The sequence below is a fragment of the Saimiri boliviensis genome, chromosome 11, assembly GCF_048565385.1.
Source record: "Saimiri boliviensis isolate mSaiBol1 chromosome 11, mSaiBol1.pri, whole genome shotgun sequence".
Classification (NCBI taxonomy): Eukaryota; Metazoa; Chordata; class Mammalia; order Primates; family Cebidae; genus Saimiri; species Saimiri boliviensis.
The window spans coordinates 52,758,293-52,776,253 of record NC_133459.1 but is presented as its reverse complement, the minus strand read 5'-3'; the positions used below and the strand labels follow the sequence as shown (position 1 = coordinate 52,776,253).

The 17,961-nt window shown below is 52.0% G+C and overlaps 1 protein-coding gene across 7 annotated transcripts in view; it reads left to right on the top strand.

Moving 5' to 3' along the window:
- Positions 1-17,961, top strand: part of SSBP3 (single stranded DNA binding protein 3) — a 183,572-nt gene that overhangs the window by 120,270 nt on the left and 45,341 nt on the right. For 6 of the 7 annotated variants that reach the window (XM_074380867.1, XM_074380866.1, XM_074380868.1 and 3 more), the window contains one exon: positions 9,510-9,599. In XM_074380867.1, the coding sequence (XP_074236968.1) occupies positions 9,510-9,599 (90 nt within the window). Of the gene's footprint in view, positions 1-1,824; positions 2,091-9,509; positions 9,600-17,961 lie in introns of those variants that run through there. The other variant, XM_074380871.1, reaches the window with a different exon arrangement.

The following is a 17,961-nucleotide window of genomic DNA, read 5'->3' as shown; positions in this document are numbered from 1 at the left end:
GTACAAACACCGAGCTGTTGATCCACTCCACAGTGTTCATCTAGCGGGGACCTCTAGCCTTTCATCTTCCTTGTCTTGCATGCACACGCCTGGGACCTGCGCCCTGTGCCGTGTGGCCTAGCTGGGCGGTGTTTGCCTGTGGAAGAGGGTGCCCTGGCTGGGATCCACTCTCTCACCAGGTACTAATTATTAAATACATGGGGCTCCACCTCTTACCAAATGGGGACCTTTGATCCAGTCCCCAGAAGAATCTGGGTGCTTCCTGGGATGAATGGGCAGGGCCCGGCACTGTGGTGGCCTCATACTTATCAGCCCAGGAGATTCACTTCCTTCTTTTCTTGGGAAATTGTTCTGACTGGGATACCTTTCTTTCATTTTTTAAAAAAGAAATAGTTTTCTAAGGTGACCACTCAGCAGAGAGGCCCCTTCTCAGAAGAGTTGCTTTTCTGTCCAGAGGAATATCTAGTTGTTGCACAGCTTTCAGCCCCCTTTGTCTCCCCAGCCTGCTGTGGTCAGGGAATCTTTGCCTGGAGCTGTGTCTCTGGCTCTGGGCTGCTGGTTGCTGAACCCTTACCTTGGCTGAGCCTGGCTAAGAGTCATGTTTAAGTTCCCTGTTCCCCCCACCCAGGGTAGGGGGCTCCCTTCCTTAGCAAATGATGAGGGGGCACAGAAGGTAAAGTGAGGTGCCCAAGTACTCGGCCCCTGGTGAACGGGAGGACTGATCTCTGACCTGTTTCCACGTGACCATCTTTAAGTGTTGGTTCTGAAACTTGAATCAGAGAAACTGAGATGTGACCAAGAGCTGGGGCTACCCATTTCCAGCTGTGTGCCCTTGGACAAGTCCCTTTACTCCTCAGAGCCTCTGTGTTCTGGTGGTGACTGCCGACGGTAGGGAGGATGGAGGGAGAGACTGGATGAACCACACTGTGAGCTGGGTCAGAAGGGACTGCTTGGGGACAGCGAGCCCTCTCTCACTGGGCAGCTGGCTCCTCTCCCGTGGGGAAGGGAAAGTGGAACAAGCCCCATGCCCACCCTCTACCCTAGAGATGGAGCGGGGGGCGGGGGGGCGTCCTGGAGGGATTTGCGCTCTGAAGAGAGGCTGTCAGGAGGCCCTGTGCCCAGGGAGGGTTAAAATGACAGCATAATCTCTCACCCCTGTATCACCTCCTGCGTCCTCCAGTCCTGCCGTCCTTTAAGGCCCCGGCTCAAGTGCCATGTCTTCCACAAAGCCTCCCTGATCCCCCTAATCCCTGCTCACAGCGCCCGCCCAGAGCACCTTCCCTGTCCCTCAGTTCTCTGTCACCACAGCTCCTTGCATCCTCCTGGCCTGCAGGGCAGACCCACGCCCTGTCATCTGCTCTGGTGAGCACAGCACAGTCTGGCTGGCCCCAGCCCCAGAAGCAAGCGTTTGCTGATACATGCAATGTGTAAAAAGCACTTGTAACCTTTGTATAGCTCGCCCCACCCCTCATCTTGTTTCTTCTTCTCCTCCCAGGGTAATTCGCCGGTTACATCCAACAGACTCTTCAGTGGGATCTTGCATTCCTTGACACACATGTGCATGCACACACACACGCACACACACACACACCCCACCCCGCCTTGGTGAATGCCGACTCATTGAAGTATTTGTCAGAAAGCGCAGAGCTAGAAGGTCAGCCTACTTGGGAAGCATAAAATATAGACAGTCTCAAACACAGGAAGGAATTGTGCTTCTCTCATGTGTTTAATGAAGTATTTTTCCGTAAGAGTCAAAGCACACAGAACTCTTCCTGGGAACTACAGGGGTGGGTGGGACATGACCATGGTTTTGTATTTGTGAACCCGAGGTCCAAGGTGGAGGCACAGAGGGACTAACATTAGAGCCACTTAGCTACCTGACCTTGAGACAGTGTACCTCTTGGTGCCTCAATTTCCTTACTGGGAAAACAGAAATGACATCTTCCCAGGGATGTTGGGGAATAAATACTTCCCCCCGAACTGATTGATGGGATCAAAATGAAAAGGCAGTTGCTTCTCCAGCCCTTCCTGTCTTCCAGGGCCGTACCCAGGTGGCAGACGTGAGCTGGGACTTCGTAAAAGAAGCTCAGGTATCGGGACCACCCTCATTTGGGTCTGATGGTGATGGTCTGGCCATGGCAGGTTGAGGCTTTTGTTGTCTACACGCAGCCCTTTTCAGGTTGCTTGCTGAAGAGCTCCTTTGACACTCACTGTGTCACTGGAGCAGCAGGACCTCAGCTGCCTTGAGTGGAGCCCAGGGCGAGGGACAGGAAGGCCTGCTCAGATCACACAGTAGGTGGTTTCCAGCCAGAGCTGGAACCCTGATCTGGGACCCTCAGTCCAGGGCTCTTCTGTCTTAAGAATCCCTAGGAAACCCCAGGTGGTGGTGGGTCCTGTGGCAATCCCCTCTTAAGTTTTTTTGCCAAGTCTAGACTGAAAGCGACGCCAGATTATCCCAGCCCACCCCCTCCTGAGGCAGCCCAGAACCGTTTTGTAGCTTGGGGCATCTACTCTTGGACCCAGGGCCACCCACTGGTGCGAGGAGGCTCGTCCATCCCTCCCACACACCGGCCCCCTGGCTGTTTGAAGGCAGAGATCCTGTGTCACTGGTGTATGTCATCCAAACCTATTTTTAACGTCAGCTGGTTCTGCCTCTTCACGTAGCAACAGCTCTGTTTTCTCCAAGCCGCACAATCAGAGCCCCTGTTCTCCAAAACTGATTCTGTTCTGTGGTCTGCATCTGAAACAAGGAATCCTCTTCCCGGCCCCTTCCCTTCTTTGAACCCCATTTCTGTCCATGTTGGCCTTTCCATTTGGGTGATGACATTCCCTCGGTTGCTTCCATTCCTGCATTTGTATCTTTAGTTTGTTGATGCTGCTGAAATTCCCTTTGGGAACCTGGGTTACCCCATAGTTTGCATAGAATTGGAAGCCCCATCTTGCTGAAACCAGTACTGTCATCCCTCCCTCCCTCCCTAGGCCACCAGAGAGGCGTCACTTGGAGGCTTCCTGTCTCACTTGCCCTCTGCATGAAGTCATCACAGGAGTGTCCCAAGCTCCCCTAAGTGACCTCCATTTCCCAGCTTAGAGCACACGGCTCCACCCCCAGCACAGGCCTTGCACCCCTTGGCGTTTTGGGTCCTGGGCCATGCAGCCTATGTTGAGTTTCAGTGAAGGAAGTCTGCACATGTGGTTGTGCATGTGGCCCCAAACTGCTGCACGCCAAGGCCTGAGTATTAGGGCAGGGCAAGGAGGGGAGGAGATTTGCAGAACAAAGTACCATTTTGCAGCCCTGTAAATCAGTCAGGAGGGGTTGGCCAACCTGGCAGGAGTCCCACACTTCCCTTTGAGCGTTTGTTTTTATTCAGTTTTCCAGGAGCTTCATGTGCCTAGAACTAATTTTAAAAGAGTCAAAATGAGGCGGCGGCGGCGGGGTGCAGGCTAGTTTGTGAGTGAGGATAGGTGGAGTTCTTGAAATGAGGCCAGAAGATAGCATCTTGCAGGGAATGCCGCTGGACCATTGCTTCTCAAAGGAAAAGCATGAACGCTGTTACCTACTCTCAGATACTCCTCTCTCTGGGCGGGATGAGAGGCCTCTGCGAGTGTGGGGACTTGTTAAGTCCACTTGCTCCTGGAGTTTGGGGGTACTCCTGGAGTTTGGAGTGGTGTTGGGATTTGTTGAGTGAGCACGAGTATGCCTGGCACAGGGTGAGGTGGGACAGAAGTCCTCCCGCCACCCCATTGTCCAGAGCAGAAAGTTTTATTCCTTAGCCAGGCTTCCAAGGCACTTCCTCTTGGAAGCACCTCTCTGAGGCCCATGTTTTGAACCCTGCGTCTCCGCCCTGGAGGGTGGAGGGAGGAATGTTCGTCTTCTGGGGTGGGACTGATGGTGAGATTTTCAGGTATCCTTACAGAGTGGGATTGCGGAGGATGTCTGGTTGCTGTGGCATGTGTCTATCTTGTTGAATCGTGGATGGGGCCGAGGCAGGGGGCAGTCCCGGGGTCTCATGGCTGTGTACCCATCCTGGGGTCATCAAGAATCCCTATTCCTAGCCGGGCGCGGTGGCTCAAGCCTGTAATCTCAGCACTTTGGGAGGCTGAGGCGGGTGGATCACAAGGTCGAGAGATCGAGACCAACCTGGTCAACATGGTGAAACCCCGTCTCTACTAAAAATACAAAAAATTAGCTGGGCATGGTGGCACGTGCCTGTAATCCCAGCTACTCAGGAGGCTGAGGCAGGAGAATTGCCTGAACCCAGGAGGCGGAGGTTGCGGTGAGCCGAGATCGCCCCATTGCACTCCAGCCTGGGTAACAAGAGTGAAACTCCGTCTCAAAAAAAAAAAAAAAAAAAGAATCCCTATTCCTTAGAGAGAGAGCTATGGGATCGGTCCTTTTCACACGTCTCCCTGGCTGGGAACGTGGAACTTCGGGCGGTGCTCTGGGAAAGCACATCGGGCTTTTGAAGTTGACTATAGGTTTAGAGGAGGCAGCTGGCTGGAATGGGCCACATCACCCTGTTCAAGGCCTGTTTTCTGTTTAGAAAAGAATTTAAGTGCAAGTTAACCCAACTGCCTGGCTGGTTTGAGTTGGCTTTCTTGAGTCCAGAAAGTAGATAACCTATGCGGTTAGAACCCAAATGTCAGCCACTGTTATCTGTGGGCTCAGATGACAGGTCTCTGGGTAGTTTTGAATCTTTGATCACAAAACAGTCTGTAATGAATAGAGAAGAGTTAAAACCCGGGTCCCCTGCGAAGAGGATTGCCGTCCTCTTCGTGGGAGAGCTGCTGCTTTCAGTTCTGGCTCCCCTAGGTGTGTGGACTGAGCTGGGGAGAGCAGCTTAGAAGAAGAGCCTTACTGGTCATCTCCTCTAACCCCATCATTGGATACATGGGGAAATTGAGTCCCAGAATGAGAAAGGGGTCTGTCTCTAGGGGCTCCCAGGAGCTCTCTAGCTTCTGAATCCAGTGTTCTTTTCTGTTGTTCTCCATGGGGGACTTCTAGCCTGTACACCCACTGCAGCCCTGGCATGCTCACTGGAGGCCTCAGTGAATGTCAGGGGTTTTCAGGGATTTTGGTTTTGTAATGTTAGAGAAAACTCAGGAGATGCTTTTCTGAGTGCCTTAAGGAGCTCTAGCTCCAAGTTGGAAACCACAGGGAGAGGCCAATTCCTAGCAGTCTGGAAAGGCCTGGCTCTGGACGGTCAGCTTTGAGCAGGTCTTTGAATAATACACATAGTAATCATTTATTGAACACCTGCTGTATGCCTCATGTTGTGCAGGTCTCAGAAGTCGGGTGAAACAACCCCTGCTGCCACTGAGCTGCAGGAGGGTCAGGGCAGGGATTCAGTGTAATGTTCATAGATGTGGTTGCGGGGAGGGTACCTTGGTGTAGATTTTGTGAGCAAGTTCTTTCTGAGCTTTTCCTAACCTCTTAACTCTTTTGTTGCCGTACACTATCAGTTGCTGCTTTTTGTTTTCTTTTTCATACTTTTCTGCCCTTTTTGAAGTTTTTTTGTTATGAGCACATGTTTGCTTTGTAATCAAAGGGGAACAGCAGTAACTATCGAAATTCAGGGCACATATTTAAGCACTGCAGGACAACTTAATTTTGCTGCTGGAGAAACTTTGAATGATAAAAGCGTCTCCTCAGCTTCCTGCCCCTTAGTCACTGTTAACATGGTCTTGGTTTTTGTCCTCCATCACTGGAGAACAGCAAAACTCCATCTTCCACCCCCACATTTCAGAGAATTGAAATGTGCATTTACTAGAACCACGGTCACCCTGGCCATTGCATTCAAAGAACTATGGCCCACCCACTACTTCCAGTTCCTAGAACCATTGACTCACTCCTGATCTCATAGGAAAGTGACATCTTAGATTGAAGGAGCCTCATAAATAAGGCAACAGATCACTCGCAGGTTTACGTTTTTATTTAAATAAGTTTGTTATGCCAGACACGATGGTTCACACCTGTAAAGCCAGCACTTTGGGGGGGCCGAGGTGGTAGGATTGCTTGAGGCCAGGAGTTCAAGACCAGCCTGGGCAACATATGTGAGACCCCTATTCCCCATAAAAAATTTTTTTTAATTAGCTGGGTATGATGGTGTGCATATGTATTCTCAGCTACCTGAGAGGCTGAGTCAGGAGGATCCTTTGAGCCCAGGAGTTTGGGGCCACAGTAAGCCATAATCAGGCCATTGTACTTCAGCCTGGGGACCAGATCTCTAATAATAACAATACTTTTTAAGTCTTTTTTTTTATTTTTAAATTATAACTTACCCTTATTCTAGATCCTCAATATATAAAAAGTCAAATACTTGTACCCAAATAGCAGAAGACATGAATGGTTTACCATAAAATTAGATCTGCAAGTGGTTAATGCAAACCATTTCAAAAGGTAATGACCTAAGAGGTAAGTAAAAATACCAGATACCAAAGGGATACTAACTGCCAGATTAGCAGACACTGAGATGTAATGCCTGTTACTGCATTGGTTACTAGGCTGGGTGTGGTGGCTCATGCGTGCAATTCCAGCACTTTGGGAAGCTGAGGTTGGAGGATCACGTGAAACTAGCCTGGGAACACAGTGAGACCCCATCTCTAAAAAAGCAAAACAAAGTGGTTGAATAACGGTACATAAGAAGGATGGAATTCTTAAATATAACATCAGTCTCTGAAAGAACTTGAAGAAAATGTAGGTGAGTTTACCTCACCCCTTTTTTTTTTTTTTTTTTTTTGAGACGGAGTTTCGCTCTTGTTACCCAGGCTGGAGTGCAATGGCGCAATCTCGGCTCACTGCAACCTCCGCCTCCTAGACCTCACCCCATTTTTTAAAAAAAGTTTTTGCTCTTGCTGCTGAGGAGTAATTGTTGACAGTTAATCACAAAAAGTTGCCATTTTCGCAGAACCACTGACCACAGAGAAACAGTAATGCAACCAGCACTAACACAGCTAATGGATAAGCTGGCGATTCCCCCACGAGGCCCTATCTTGGATAGTGCTGGGGCAGCGGTGCGGCAGGGGCCTGGTAGGGACCTGTGACCTCAGTCCTGGGGGATGGGGAGACCTATAATCCTAATTTTGGGAGATGCTTGCAACTTATAAACACATTACAGGATGGTTGGCAGGATATCTCTTGCAGAGAGGGCTGTTTTTCTGTAGGCAAGAATCATTTTGAAAAGTAACATGCGGCTTGCCCTTTCTCTTCACCTGGAGTCTGCTCATCACCCACAGTATGCCCTTTACTTCTTTGTTTCTAGATTCACAGAGCTGTCCCAGCTTGCAAAACACAGCCTATTCTGTCACTTAATCTCCTCCACAACCCTGGTGAGGAGGTGGGACCACAGCTATCTCATTGTTTACAGGAAGCAAATTCAGAAAGTCCAAGTGGCTTGCCTACAGTCATCCCACTTACTAGTAGAGGTGACAGTGCTGAAAACCAGGTGCATTTGCTCCCAGGTCTGTTTGTTCATTTCGATGCATACGGTGTGTTAGTGGGATTCGCACATTACCTCATTTCCTTCCATCAAAGTTGGAAGTTAGAGCTTCTGGTTTCTTCTTCTTCTTCCTCTTCCTCTTCCTCTTCCTCTTCCTCTTCCTCTTCCTCTTGTTCTCCTCCTTCTCCTCCTTCTCCTCCTTCTCTTCCTCCTCCTCCTCCTCCTCCTCCTCCTCCTTCCTCCTCCTTCCTTCTTCCTCCTCCTTCCTTCTTCCTCCTCCTTCCTTCTTCCTCCTCCTTCCTTCTTCCTCCTTTCTTCTTCTGAGACGGAGTTTTGCTTTTATCGTCCAGGCTGGAGTGCAATGGCGCAATCTCGGCTCACTGCAACCTCCACCTCCTGAGTTCAAACGAATTCTCCTGCCTCAGCCTCCCGAGTAGCTGGGATTACAGGCACCCACCACCACGCCCAGCTAATTTTTGTATTTTTAGTAGAGACGGGGTTCGCTATGTTGGCCAGGCAGGTCTCTCACTCCTGACCTCAGGCAATCCACCTGCCTTGGCCTCCCAAAGTGTTGGGATTACAGGCATGAGCAACCGTGCCTGGCCTCTGGTTCCTATTTTACTGCTGATGAAAGGAAAGAGAAGTAGCTTCTTGAAGGTGGTGATGGAGGCTGTGTTTCTAAGAGGAAAAGAGATGCTCTGTTTCCTGACCCCAAGGGGCTCCTTCCTCTTCCAGAGAATCAGTCAGAACCCTGGGAGATGATTGATGACCAAGTGTCACTTTTTCGGTCATAGTGGGGTTTGGGGACCACCAAGGTTGGAGGTGGGCTTCCAGTGGGAGGAGACGCTGGAAGTTTAGAATCAGTGGGGAAGAGCAGGGCCTGGTTCCAGATAGGACTCTCAGACACCTGTGGCTTCCTCAGGCTTGGGCCCAGGCATCTCAGCCTCACCCCCGCCTGTATGAGCACGGGGCCAGGCACAGACACATCGACCACCTGACCAGGTCGCACACAGATCCTTTGGAAGGAGGCCAGGCTGGGAGAGCAATGTCTGCTCACCCCTGGGAGGCATTTGTTCAGGCACATACATATACCAGGTAAATGCTGCCAGAATAGCAGCATTTAAAGAGAAAAGGAATGATGATTCCCCAGCTTAGTGAGACCCCCCGCCTCCATGAGACACCTAGGACCCTGCAGGGCCAAGAACGCACTCTGCCCTCTGTCCCCCTCTCCAGCAGTGTTTCCCAGTTCATTTATTCATTGAATCATGGATATTTATTGATCTTTTGCTCTATATGACATGCCAGCCACTTGGAGAGGGCACAGCAATTTATAAATCACCTGTCTGCCAAGAGCTTCTCAGAGCAGCTGGGCAGACACAGCCCGGGGCCATATAATGCCAGGAGCAGCCACTGCACATTGGCCGTGCTCCCCTGCTCTGTGCCTCTGCTCTGTACTGCAGGAAGTACCTTTGGTGCTTTGTCTCAGGCTGTCCTTGCAGCCTCCCTGAATGGTAGACATTGCTCCCCCATTTCATTTTATTTTATTTATTTTTATTTGAGATAGAGTTGAACCTTTTGGGCTCAAGCGATCCTCCCACCTCAACCTGCTGAGTAACTGGAATTACAGGAGCCTGCCACTACAGCCAGCTAATTTTTTATTTTTTGTAGAGACAGGGTCTTCTCCCTATGTTGCCCACGCTGGTCTCAAACTCCTGGGCTCAAGCAGTTCTCCTGCCTTGACTTCCCTGAGTGCTGGGATTTCAGGTGTGAGCTACCATGCCCAGCCCTCCAATTTTAGAGATGAGGAAAAGGAGGCTTGGAATTGGTTGCTTGCTCAGTGGGGGGCACACCTGGGAATTGAGTCCAGGTCTGAGTTTACAAGCCCTTCCTGTGTCCTGTCTGTGGGTATGTGATGCTTCCCTGGGATGCTAGGAAGGCTTTAAGTAGAAAGTGGTCTTTGAGGAAGGTCCACAGGGAATGTGGGCAGACGGGGAGAGCCCAGGCCAGGGGTCAGAACTCCATGTCTCTGGTTGCGGGTGTGGCCACTAACCCTCTACCTTGTTGTCTCCACAGAGTGCAGCAGCTGCCCCGAGCCCCGTGCTTGGCAACATTCCCCCCAATGATGGGATGCCGGGAGGCCCCATCCCGCCAGGTTTCTTTCAGGTACGTGTGGGGCCCGGGGGTCTTGTGCTCCACCTTGTATTCCAGGCTGAGGCCCTGGGCAGATGGGAGGGCAGGAGAGAAGTAAGTAGCTCAGTTTGCCATGGTCTAAATACAGTTGCTTTATGCTGGTTCAAATCCTTCCCTTCCCCATGCCTTTCTCCAGTCCTTCTAAAAGCTGAGAGGGAGAAAAGAGATGGGAAAGCAGACGCCTCCTGCATTGCCTGCACTTCTGCTGGAGTTTGCTTTCTTCATGCCAGCTTCGTAGGCACGACACAGTCTGCCCCTGGCTGGGGAGGCAGTAGGGGCTGCTTCCAAGTCAGTGTGGAGCTTTCTTTTAACAAAAGCCTTTAAAAAATATTGGTAAATCGTTCTTTGTTTCTGTTTTGTTGCTGCTGCTGTTGTCGTTGTTTACTTTGCCTGTCCAAACTACAAACCTTAGGCGTAATCTAAAAAAAACAAAAAAACCCACCATCCCAGCAGGTCTCAGAATCCTTTCCCTCTGGTTAACCACTTGATTTTTTCCGAGTGTGATCACAGACAGCATCCCACAAGCATCTGTGCCCGTGCTCTGCCTGCCACAGGCAGGAACAGATCCCACGTGGGTCGAGAGCCTGGCCTTCTCCAAGAGACACCTTGTTCGGCTTTTTCTGGGGTGTGTGTGAAATGGGGCTTTCTGTTTTGTCAGGTCGGGTGCGGCTACCTCCCTCTCTGAGCCGCCTCCTCCGTCTCTACCTTCTCCCCGGTGGTTCATGTGATTTAAGCCAACGTGAGACCGGGAAATGGCACGTTAGAGGGGTACAGCATTCAGGGCTGTAACTTTCATGATGACACTCTCGATCATAACATGGCTCATTCTTTCAAGCCTGTCGGCAGCTGAGTTTGAGAATCCGCCCAAGTTCCCCACAGCTTTTGAAAGATTGGCACTCCCAGATAAGAACGTGGAAAGAGCTGTTGTGTGGAAAAGGAGGCAGAAGCTTCCTCTGTGCAGCCCTAGAATTCAGAACTGGGACCAGTGAAAGTCCAAGGACACTTTTGCTTGGTATAGGCCAGAATTTAGCACCCACGCTCGTCCCACATCAAGGCAGGAGGCTCTCTGACCCTAGGCGCACCTGCGCAAAGATCTGACACACATCTCCTAGGGATGTTAAGGGGGTTTCCCTCTGGGCGGGAGATGACCTGGAAGATGATTCTGCTTGGCAAGATTTTGTATTTTGGTTGGTGTTAAGTCCTCAGAGAAGAGGGCTGGGACGTGCTGCTCACCAGCTAAGAAGGATGGCAGTGAAATTCAGGCATTTCCCGAAAACAGAAGTGGTAGGCCACCTACCGTGATGGTGGGAGGAGAGAGAGGGATGCAGGCTGGCCATCCAGAGCATTGGATAGCCACATGCAGATCTGTATGCATTCCTGGCACACTGCCAAAACAGGGGCCTTGTCCAAGGGACAGAGATGAATGTGGCCTCAGAAACAGGTATGTGAGCTCCAGGCTGGACCGGACCAGGCATTGCCAGGGTCTTAGCTTGGGGCAAGGCTGCAGACATGTTGAAGATGGGTTGAGAGACCTTAAAATACTGGCAACCCATGGACCTAAGAAAGGCAGGAGCCAGACGGGCTCCTGGTTGGACCAGATCAAGCACTGCCAGGGTCTCAGCTTTGGGGCAAGGCTGCAGACATATTTAAGCTGGGTTGAGAGTTAGACCTTAAAATACTGGCAACCCATGGACCCAAAAAGGCAGGAGACAGAGGGGCTGCTGTCCTTCCCCCAGGGAGGAAATCCACAGGGCCAGCGTGTGAGAGGCTCGTCCTCACCAAGGCAGGTATCTTCCTGGCCGCTGCAGACACCCATCAACGGGCCTTTCCCACTGGCATTCTGTCCAGTTGGGAATTCTTTGTAGACTCACTTGCCACGGATGCTCTCGATACAGTGAGGCTTCCCTGTCTGGTGGACATAGCCCACCCAGGTACCATGCTTCATCTGTGCACATCCTGACTGAGGCTGCTTGCTGGCAATCTGGGTGTTCAGTGCAGATTAGACCACTGTGGTAGAAAGAGTTAGACAATAGCCAGTTTATGTTTTAAAAATAGGCCATTGACTTCTATTTTGGCCTGAGTCTAGGACAAGGCTCAGTTCTGCCTGATATGTGGGCAGCTCCCAACTTCCTGCTTTGGTATAATCGTCCATGGCTAAGGCCTAATTCCAGACATACTTCTTGGGCCCTCCCCTGTGACGCTTGGGGTGTATGGTCAGAAAGCCAAGACTGATTCCTGTCCTTATTTAGCCATTACTAGCCACCATCAAACAGAGGTAGCTTTTGGACCTTCTTGACTTGAGGTCACCTCTGTTTCCCAGGCATGGTGAGCCATCAAGAGCTGATGGGGTCATCCAGCAGAGAGCAGTGTCTTGGCCTGTCTGCTTCCTGGGTGATGTTGTGTGATTCCTTTCTCCCACTTCCCGGCATCGTTTCCCCATCAGTTAGATGCAGGGGGGTGGGCTAGGCCAGGTACCTGGCCTGGTTCTTCCTGGCAGTGATGCTGAACCACGCCGGCTGGGTCGCTGCCAAGGGGAAAGGGTATCTCTCTGGAAGGAGGTACTGGCTGCCCATTTCCGGAGTAGGCCTGTTTACAATGGGAATATTAGCTATTGATTGCCGGCCCTGCCCCTCACTAGTATTGCAGGCGGCCACTCTGATATTAGAAGGGAAATAGAGATGGTATCGAGAATTTTATCTGCTGGCGACAATTGCACTCCTTCCCCTGCTTGGCCAAAGCCTGGGTAGGAAGCTCTGCTGCAGGAAGGCTTTGCACCAGGGAGTGGGCCCGGGATGGCTGAGCCAGCCCCTGGTCTAGGGTAACCAGCCCAGTTTTCAGGTCAGGACTTCACCCCCAGCTGGTCCTAAACGTAGAAGCCAGCAGGCCTCCAGGGTTGGGTGGGAGGGAGCAGCTGTCCACCTCCATCCCGACCGCTCAGTAAGCAACACGGGGCCTTGCTCCTGTAGGCCTCTGACTGCCAGGCTTCAAGGCCACACCTGGGGTCACAAGTTTTGGCCATCCACACATGAGGGTCTGCCATCAGCTTTTACTTCCCTTCATGTCCAGGTTTCCAAGGCGTGGGCAGTACCTGTCGTAGTCCAATGGCACAAGATGTCTCTGGTAGCCAGTTAAGGGCTGGCAGGGAGGTGGCTTGGAAACTGACCTGACCATACCTCACTGTTGGGGAATAGTGTGGGGTTCTTGGGGTCTTGGTAGAATTTAGCAAGGGCATTCTACTTCTGACTTTCTTGTTTAAAAAAAAGACTGCCCAACATTGGCATCCCTAGTACCTAGCATATACTAACAACCCAGTAAATGTTTGAACCGAGCTTATTTTACTGCTTATGTTATAGGAAAGGAGCCCAGTCAGCCCCAGAGCGCTAGATCCGACATTTTGATCAGGGAGGGTCTAACAGGAAGCCGGCTTGGGGGTTCAGGAGTGGCATCCTGGTGTTTTGCAGCAGGGAAGGACAAAGAGGGCTTGGCTGCTTACTTGCCGAGTGACCTTGGGCAAGTTGCTCCCCATCGCTGGACTCCAGTTTTCTCACCAGTAGATGGAGCAGGCTGGACCAGATGGTCTCTGAGGGGCCCTTCCAGCTTTGATTTTCTGCTTTAGATCCAGATGGACTTAACATAATCATGCAGTGGCTTTTTTTTTTTTTCCATGCAGCTTAGCTGGGTTGGGTTGCACATCTGGCAAACCCAGCTTGGCTTTGGCCAGCCCCACTGATCTGGGTGGGTCCCCTTGTTCCTTGGACCTTAAGGGGGGCACTGTCCAGTAAGAATTCCTAAGTTCCTTGGCTCTAAAGTGGTCCTAAGGAGGGTACTGTCCATTAAGGGTTTCTGAGTCCAAAACAGGAATCACAAGAGGGCAGGGGTCGTGGAGAACTGAGCATTGGGTACAGGCTGTTTTTCTTCTTGTTTTGTTTTTGAATTCCAATAATTGTTTTCAGTTACATAGTGTTTTAAACATGCAGCTTACTTTCATTTTCATCACAGTGTTTCTGCAGAGAAGGCATACACACTGGGAAAGTGAGACTCAGAAAGGTGACTTGCCCAGAGTTGACCAGGGGCTGTAATTAGAGTCTAAACCCAGGTTTCCTGGTTCCTCATGGAGTGCTCTTCTACAAACACTCCAGAGTCCAAACGTAGATACTCATCTGATTGGATGGAGGAAGCAGGGAGAGTAGAGAACTAGAGGAAAGAAGGGAGAGACCGAAAGGAGACAGAGAAACCATAACTCTTATCTGAAGAAGTAGCAAGTAAGTTTCCATTCATATGCCAGCTCTGCTTGATGCGTGGTGGCTGCCCAGGACACCGTGAGAATGATTCTGAAGCTGTGTGTCCAGGCTCAACAGTGACTGGCAATGTCTACCATGAACGTGAACATGTCAGTGGTGGTACACATCCTATTTGCCATCCCTGATCTAATTCAAGCTTCCATTTATAGATGGGGAAATGAAATCACAGAAGGAGAAAGGATTGTGGTTATGGCAGTCATTGGCCGTCTCTGATATGCAAGGCATGGGGCTTGGCTCCAGCCTCAAACTGAATCAACCATAGCCTGCCCACAGGAGCAGCCAGCCTAGCAGAGAGACAGACAGGTAACCCAGGCCTGGTGGGCAGAGGACAGAGGAGAGGCCTGCCTGCCTCCAAGATGAGAGATCAGGAAGGGGTTCCTGGAGGCAGTGCAGCCCTGGCTGAGATGGTGTCTAAAATTAGGTGGTTGACGGGCTCAGTGGGAGACGAGGCTGGAGAGGTTGCCGGGCAGTTGTTGAAGGATCTTGTTGGGTGTGGGCTTGATCCGGTGGGCAGTGGGAAGCCAGGGCAGCACCCTGGGCTGGATAATGTCTTGACCAGATCTGTGTTCCAAAACAGTTCCTCTGTAATTGCTCTGGTGGCTTTGTTGTGATGGGGACTTGGGCATTGCAGCTAGTGCTCAGAAAGGAGCCGACCACCTTTTTTTTTTTTCTTTGAGACAATGTCTTATTCTGTCACCCAGGCCGGAGTGTAGTGGTGATCTCGGTTCACTGCTACCTCCACCTCCTGAGTTCAAGCAATTCTCCTGCCTCAGCTTCCTGAGTAGCTGGGATTGCAGGCACCCACTACCATGCCCAGCTAATTTTTGTATTTTTAGTAGAGACGGGGGTTTCACCATGTTGGCCAGGCTGGTCTCAAACTCCTGACCTGAAGTGATCCACCCACCTTGGCCTCCTTAAGTGCTGGGATTATAGGCGTGAGTCACTGTGCCCGACCAGAAAGTAGCTGACCATCTTGATGATGGATGCTGTGTGACAGAGAGCCAGCAGAGGCCACAGGGTTAAAGACTCTGAGTGCCTTCTCTGGAAAAGACAGTCCTGGAGGAGAGGTCCCAGCTCCTGTTGCCAAAAGCTTAGCCCGTCCTGCTTTGAACATCTAGATACCTTCCACCTTGGTGAAGGGTAATAGGGAGTATTTGATACTTTCCAATGAGTCCTTTCCAATGAGTCCTCATTCCTGCTGGCCAGGCCCACCGGCCTTAGAAAGATATTGAGGTCCCTGGAGAACCCTTCCCATTGGTTATGGGGAGAGGACAAGAAAGAGCAAACAATTTGTGTAGCCCAAGAGCCAGAGACATGACCCAGAAAACAAGAGGGGAGAGAGACATGCGTGATCCGAAAGCTTTCCTCATCTCCTGCAGAAGTAGCTGGGGTTTCTCTGGGAGAAGGGCAGCCTCCCGAGAGCTCTTGATGACTGAGTTGAAGTATCTTAAGTTCTGCAATGGAGAGCCTCCCAGGTACTCAGACCTGCCTCTGTGAGCTCTCAGCCCCAGATCCCAAGTCCTTGAGAGAAAAGAAAAGGAAGGGCAATTTGGATCATTGTGTGGAAGACATTTCTGTCATCTGCCAAATTAACGATAAAGTGGTGAGCTGCTCAACAGCAGTAGGTAACTAAGCAGAGGCAGGAAGCCCAGTGGAGAGCCTTGGGCGCTCTAAGCTGTGGGGTGGGTGATGTGTTCCCAGGGAGGGTTGAAGCCCAGTAAATGAGGACATACCCCTGGGAGCAACTGGGGCAGTTCCCAAAAGCTGGGCCAAATGCTGTCTGTTTCCTGCCCTGCTCTCCAGCGGGAAGCAGGAGCCAGCAGAGGGAGCGGACATTCTCCCTGCCAGAAAGCTGCTGCGACAGGAAAGGCCTCTCTGTGCTGACGAGGATAAGTTTGGGACAAGGGGAGACTTGGGAAGAATTAAACCACCTTGTTTGCTTTTGGTTTCCAAAGCCTTTTACTGGTGGAAGCTTGGTGGCGGGGGCTGGGGTCCCAACCTACCTGACATAATGGTGAGATGAAGGCAGGGCAGGGGAAGGAGCTGAGCCCTGATCATGTGAGACCTGGCCAGGCTTGCTTGGTTGTCCCTCAGCCCCTCGGTCAGACGTGGTGTCTAAGGGCAGGGGACTGGTCAGTTACCCAAGAGGCAGCCATGGACCCTGCCCTCAAGGGGCTCTTAGTCTGGTGGAGGGGACAGGGAGTAACTGCGTGCCACACTGGAGAGGTTGACAGGAAGACTGCCATGGGGGCAGGGGCCTGGAGCAGCCAGCCTGGCTTGTCTGAGGAAGCCTCCCCAAGGTACTGGCATTTGGGTTGAGGAGGAGGAGACTGTTGACAGTGAACAGGGGTGGGGAAACGTGCCAGGTGAGAGGGAGCCTGTGCAGGATGTGATGTGACGGGGCAAGTTTGGGGTGGCAGGGGCCTGGACAGCGGGCTAGGGCATGGGGATGGAGCCGAGAATAGACACAGGGAAGACTTAAAGTCATGGGAGCCATGGAAGGTTCCTAATAAGGGGAGCAATGTGATCCCAGGAAGAGTCCAGCTGCCATTCCCTTTGGAGGTGGCTGCTGGGTGAGACTGAGGGCAGCTTCCCTGCTGGTGATGGGTGGCCTCTGCTGATGTTAGAGCCTAAAGGAGGCCTGGCTTGTGGCATCACAGGTGGGGGGCAGGAGGCAGGTCTGGACCCTTTACCTGGGGCTGCCCAGCCTAGCCTTCCTGCCCACCCCAGCCAGTGTTCTCAGACCTGAGAATGGAACTGTCTGATGCCCTCTTACGTTAATAGTTGCTGGTGGAAGCATTCTCCAGACTAGAAAAGCTGTCCCCTGCTGTGATGCTGTGATTTCATTTGACCCTTTGAGGTAGTCCTAAGAACCAACAGCATTCCCAGTGTATACACGAGAAAGTGAGGCTCCAATTGGCCAGTTGCTCAGGAAGACAGGCCTGGGTGGGGCGGGGGGATCTGCAGCTTCTTGATAACTGCTTGTCTGTTGGGGAGTAAACCCCCTCCTCATTCTGGGCCTCGCCTGGCCCTGTCTGCTTCCCTGCAGGTGGGGGAGTCTGATAGATGTAGCTTCTCATTGGGGAGGAGGACAGAGGTGCTGTGTCAGGGGTGGATGTGTTCACTCCACCCCCTCCAGCTCCTCTGCCCTGCTGTCCGCCTCCAGACTGACAGAAGGCAGGGTCACCCCTGCTGAGAAGGATTAGAGAGGAGGCGGGGCACCCCAACTGCTGGGCTCCAGGCCACAGTTGGAGGTGGGGAGCCACTGCTCTTCCCACCCCCAGGCCCCACCTGTTCCAAACTGACTTGGCTCTGGGAGCGGCAGCTCCTCCTCTGCTTGCTGTGCTGCAGCCCACCTGAAGCCCCCTGCCCTGGCAGTGGGACACCCTGGTTGGAGTATGACCCTGCTGCCACACACCTGTGTGTCCTCGGGAGCCAGCCTGCCCTCTCTTGGCCTTAGCTTTCCCCTCTGTCCGGTGGCGGGTGCTGGCCACTCTGAAGCATGTGTGTCTGGGCTGGTCCTGCCCTCCACAATCTCCTGGCCAGTGAGAAGAGGCCTGGGGCAGAGGAAAGGGAAGAAAGCCTTTTTTTGCTTGCCAGCACCTCCCCCGCAAAGGTCAGGCTGTGCTCCCCTCCCTGCCCGGCAGCCAGCCTGGTGCCTAACGTCTGCCCAGCAGCAGATGACCGGCACCGGGGCTCCTAGCAACAGTGCACAAAAGGTTACTCCTGACGTGCCAGGCTGCCTCGGCGGCGGCTGGCTCAGTCCCGTCGCCCTCCCCCTTAAATAGGAAAAAAAGTTGCAGCCCTGACTGGTGCGCGTGCCTGTGTGCACGCATGTGGACATGTTTGTGTCTGCACACTTGAGCCGCCTCTCCCTCCCTCTCTGAAAAACGTGAACTCCACATGTAGCGCTGTAACTCTCGCTGATGAAATGGAAAGTTGAACATAAATCAATGTCTGCCGCCCAGTTAGCTATGCATCAGCAGGCAGCGCCTGGGAGATTTGCTCGGTAACAAAGCACCCAGCGGCTGCTC